We start from the raw sequence: 5,469 nt of genomic DNA on the forward strand, positions 1-5,469 counted from the left end.
TCTGAATAATAAATCGCTAATAATAAATAAGTCTGAATACGTCGCTAATAATAACTCTGAATAATAATAATAACTCTGAATAATAATAACTCTGAATAATAAATCGCTAATAACTTTGAATAATAAATCGCTAATAAATCTGAATAATAAATCGCTAATAATAAATAAGTCTGAATACGTCGCTAATAATAACTCTGAATAATAATAATAATAACTCTAGCGACGTATTCAAAGTGATCGTACAGAATTCCGGTACATACTCCATTCAACGTCGACATCACGTGCAACAAGCATCGGTGGTGTAGGAGGAATGTGTTGAGTATACCCAAACTGCCGTATGCACCTCTCAGGTAAATACGGAACCACCGTGAAACACCAACGAATGTATCATGTAAATAATGACACAGACTGAAATCGTGTCACAGCGTTCTGATCGTAATCTGGTGCCCAGATAATATCCGTATCCCTCAAAGCATCCAACTTTGCCCTGTAATATGCCACATTCCCAGATGTTTGTTTTGCCGTCCAACGAAACATCCGTGGCATCGAGGAAATATGCTCATCCATATCCCGTTTACAAATATCGGGGAAATGTTCATAAATCCAATTGAAATGTAGTAAAATTATTAAGGTGATGAAATAATTAAAAAAATAATGATAAGTACAATAAATATAATAGTACCTGAAATAAAGACAAATATCCTCCAATCTATTTGGTTGCAGGCAATGTACTGTCTCTAAGATAGTCATATAGCACAACAAGTGCAGCCGGTCCCCATGCCCATTTACCACAACTATCCAGATCTTAAAACAGAAAGAGATATTTTGCAGATACAAGTGTAAAACTTTTATCCGCAAGAATGGTACATCCTACCAAATGAAGTAGATATGTCCTAGCTGCACAGTCATATCTTCCTTCATGAAGTTTCTTATAAAATACCTCTTTCAACCACTCAAAACTATACGAAGCCCCTCTATTGGTCCTAGTCTCAGTGACAGCTTCATCATATGTAACCCCCAACAACTCAACAGCAGCAGCAATTGCCAAATCTTCATTGACATTTGCGGGAGGTGTGAAAAACTCTCCAGTACACGGGATGCTCAAAAGACCCCTGACGTCGTCAAGAGTAATAGTCATTTCACCGAATGGCAGGTGAAATGAACTAGTCTCTGCGTGCCATCTCTCAGCAAAAGCAGATATCATGTTACCATCAATCATATGCAAACTACATCTTCTCAGAGGACGTAATCCAGATATATTAATCCAATGATCTATTTGAGCAGGTAAATGATATCTAATATCAATAAATTTGTCTTGCTTTTTGCCATTGGAAACAACTTTCAAGGCACGTCTTTCCTGTTTAATTAAAAATAACACAATTAAAAATATATTATAATCTTATACTACAAATAAATTATAATGTGTAATAAAATAACCTATACTACAAATATATTATAATATGTAATAAAATAAATTATTTACTAACATCTCCATTCCACACATTAATTGCAATATGATGCTCATAATCTGTAAGGACAGAAAGATCATAAGGACCTCCAAGAAACATGGGTTCATCAGGCTGGTGCTGCTGACCATGTTCATCATCAAAATGTTGCTGCTGCTGGTCATATTCATCATAAAACTCATGATCGTGCTGAGGCTGCTCATCATGGGGCTGCTCATCCTGTTCTGCATCAAACATAAGATTTTGCTGTGGCTGCTCATCCTGGGGCTGCTCGTCCTGAGGCGCCTGCCTTTCCTCATTTCTCTTTCTCCTTTTTTCAACAGCAGCTCTCCTATTTGATTGTGTAGGAGGCCGAACTCGCGAATAATCACCACCGTCAGATTTTCCTCCTCTGGTCCTCACTAACAAAATTCAAAAAACAAAAATTAAAAAAAAAAAAAAAAAAAATTACACAGTGTACCGGAAATTTCAAGAGGATTGAAATTTCCGGTAGTTCAAAATACATACCGGAAATTTCAAAAACAAAATTTCCAGGAATTTACAACTACCGGATTTTTCAAATTTCCGGTTTGCCTCCCGGAAATTTCGTTTTTGAAATTTCCGGTATGTATTTTGAACTACCGGAAATTTCTCTGTTTTCACTCTTCCTCCTTGTGTGGCCCAATCATCTGCATTCCATATTGAGCTGTATACACCCATTGGTTGGTCCTTTGGAAAAGGAATTCCTTTGTGTTCCATGTTTGTGTGTACTCTTATTGGTGTTTCATCCACTAAATATCTGATCATTCAAAAATTAAAATAAAATTAAATATGACTATAATTTGCATCAAAAATTATAATTAACAAAGACACATTTTAACTAAGTTCAATTTTGATTGGAACAACTTTTTATCGGTTAAGACAAATAAGACACACTTGAGTACTAGTATTATCCTTAATTGAATTAATTATTAATCAATGAACATTGTGTATATTTTCGTACCCTACTTATATGGGTAACCTATATTTTAAAATGGTTTTTATGGTCCCTACTTCCCAATATTCTAAAACTTACGATTTATTTATCTACTTATGAAACAAGTACTTCAATTTTTTCAAGTTTTTTTTTGCTTATATGTATATATCCACATAGAGGAGGGTATGTATTTGATTTTACAATGACAAAATTGGCTTTTAATGAATATTTTAAAGTTAAATGTAGGTGAATAAAATATAAAGTGACTTATATTTTGTACGTTCACATAAAAAGTAAGTTCAAATTTAAAAGCTACAACAATTTTGAAGCAAAATCAATTCTAAACAATAACTTGGAAACATATATCAAAACCCATTTTCTACCTCTTTCTCAATTTTGATTTTTCCAAAAATAGATTTAAAAGATACACTAGAAAATGTTTGATTATTTTATAGGGATATACAAAAGCTTAAAACAAAGAACTACACAATAAATCAACAATGACCAATTATAGAATATTTCAAAACATTGGTAGAGATTAAAATCATAATTCTCAATTAATTTTGGAGGTTATTGAGTGATCCATGAAGGGAAAAGGAAGAAAATGCTAAAATGTCCAAAACAATTGGCAGAAACAAAGGACAGAGAACAGTGTCTGTACATTCGTATTCAGCAATGAACCAATTGGGAGTATTATCATAAATTGTACTACAAGATTCCATTACCTTTTCCATGGATTTTGTTTTTCAGTGACTCACGGGGGAACACAATCACACCAAAGCCTATGATAGCTCAACCACCACTGGAAATAAAGCAAACAATTTTTTTTTTTTAATCCTTTTCAGCCTTTTCTGACCGATCAAAACTCTTCATTCCCTTTCACTTTTGTTATCCAACTAATTTTTTGTCTAATATATTTGGAAAAATTTTACTATTCATTTTAACCATGTATTGTACAATTTAATTGTTATTCACATAATTTGATTTTTTTTTAAATAATCTCATAAAATTTGTTACATTCATAATTATTGGTTAACATTTAAATAAGAAATATCATAATATTAATAATTCGACTCAAATGCACCTAAATACGTAAGTAATTCATAAAGAGAAAATGTGCTTACACAACTTGTCGTTGATTCCAGAAAATAGAGTAAGAGTGAAATTCCTTTGTAGGATCGAACCAAAGGTCGAGTCTCTGCTCACGGTTACCAATTCCATTCACATACACATTAGTTTGCACAGAATAAGGTTCCCCTGTGCTGTTGCCTAGAAATTCAAAATCAAACTCGTTGTGGTTTGGACCGTCTGATGACATCTACATCACAATCATTTATGATCACTAATGTCAGAGTTAATTAGATCCCTCAATAATTAAAAGAGATATGTTAAAGTGAAAAAGTCAATTCAACCACAGAAAAATATTAGTTTAATATGTCATGGTAATAATCTAGTAAAGTATTGATCCGTGCTTTATGGATTGGAAAGTAGGAACAAATGTAAGAAAATAAAATATTAATTGGGTGTAAAGTAATTCATGGGACAGAGGTAGCTGCCACTATAATAATAACTGTGGTACTAAAATATAAATGTGAAAAATTTCAAGCACTTGAATGAACTGCATACTATTGATTAGGGGTCCAAGTGGTAGAACATTATCATTGATGACTAAAGTAAAGAGTGAATAGTAGTGAATAAAAGATAGACATATCAAAAAGTAGATATTTAATTAAGATTATTACTTTTTAAGATTACTTAATATATATATATATATATATATATATATATATATTACAAAAGTATATTCTTAAGCTTGTCACAAAATAAAATATAAGGAAAAGGTATTTTTGAAAAGTTAATTTATTGTCTAATTCAAACTAATTAAATCAAGTATTCAAATACACTTTTAGTTTGTATTTTATTTCACATGTTTACTTCCTTAGTATTTGATTGCTAAATAATACAAAGGCTGATATATACATAATATATTTGTTCAATAAACTAAAAATTACAATATTATCAAGATGAATATTTTGTTATAGATTCGAATTTAAAATTTTATAATTACATGAAGTATGTATGAAAATATTTATAATCTCTTTTTAAAGAAATAAAAAACAACATACAATATATTTTATTTTATTTAATCTGTTCACTTACATAGAAAGCAGTAACAGTTCCAGCAGAGTCACCTTCAACAAGCTTAAGCTGGATGGATACTTTCCCAAACATATACTTGTTTTTGGATCCAAATCCAGCACCTGATTAATGTCCATGCCATAATTATTAATTAAACAACTTTAAACAACATATAACTAGCCATAGTACTAAAAAATAACGTATAAGTTATAACTAGCAACATTAAATAAATAAATAGAAAAACACCCTCATATTAAAAATATTGCTTTTATATTTTTTCTTGTCAATCAATATCATTACCAAAAATTGTTTAAAAAACAAATTAAATAAGGCATGAGGCTGTTAAAAATAAGAAAAATGATGGATTTTTACCAGAATAGTTATCAAGTTTGAGTTTAAGGAGATCTCCTTCATAAACAAAATGATCAAAGGCCCAACTTGGTTGGAAGAGTTCATCAAACTTGGAAGAAGTAGACAAAGACACACCCAACACAAACATAAGACACACAACCAATCCAAAAGCCCAACTCATTTTTGAAGACATTTGTAAATTAACGAGAAGAGAAGAGAGTGAAGCTGCTACTAAAAACTCATTGGCTTGTTGAGTTTTTATAGTGAAATAATTTTGAATTAAATTTTAAAAAAATTTGAGTGGCTTGGTAAACAAGCTCGTTTTTCATATTACAAAAGGACACATCATAGAAGAGCGTGCCACATAAGCTTGCCAGGATGGAATTCAAATACCAAGAAAAGGACATAAAGAAAGATGATTTGGTGCGCATGGCAAATAGAGTTGGTACTATGGCTAGTTACAGCTGGCCAAAGCTGTTTACTCACTCAAGTGGACATCCATTACTGTTCTTATTGGATTAGGATGGACCACTTGGAGAAGTTTTAAACAGAAACTAA

The 5,469-nt window shown here is 31.4% G+C and overlaps 1 protein-coding gene across 1 annotated transcript in view; it reads right to left on the reverse strand.

Moving 5' to 3' along the window:
- Positions 1 to 5,176, reverse strand: part of LOC101503109 (xyloglucan endotransglucosylase protein 6-like) — a 53,400-nt gene extending 48,224 nt beyond the window's left edge. Inside the window, exons 1-3 of the mRNA XM_073369726.1 lie at positions 4,933 to 5,176; positions 4,582 to 4,682; positions 3,546 to 3,739 (exon numbers count right to left, since the gene is read on the reverse strand). Coding sequence (XP_073225827.1) covers positions 3,546 to 3,739; positions 4,582 to 4,682; positions 4,933 to 5,104 — 467 coding nt within the window. The 5' untranslated portion in view covers positions 5,105 to 5,176. The remainder of the gene's footprint in view (positions 1 to 3,545; positions 3,740 to 4,581; positions 4,683 to 4,932) is intronic.
- Between the last annotated feature and the right edge of the window lie 293 nt (positions 5,177 to 5,469).

Source organism: Cicer arietinum, chromosome 6 (assembly GCF_000331145.2).
Source record: "Cicer arietinum cultivar CDC Frontier isolate Library 1 chromosome 6, Cicar.CDCFrontier_v2.0, whole genome shotgun sequence".
NCBI lineage: Eukaryota > Viridiplantae > Streptophyta > Magnoliopsida > Fabales > Fabaceae > Cicer > Cicer arietinum.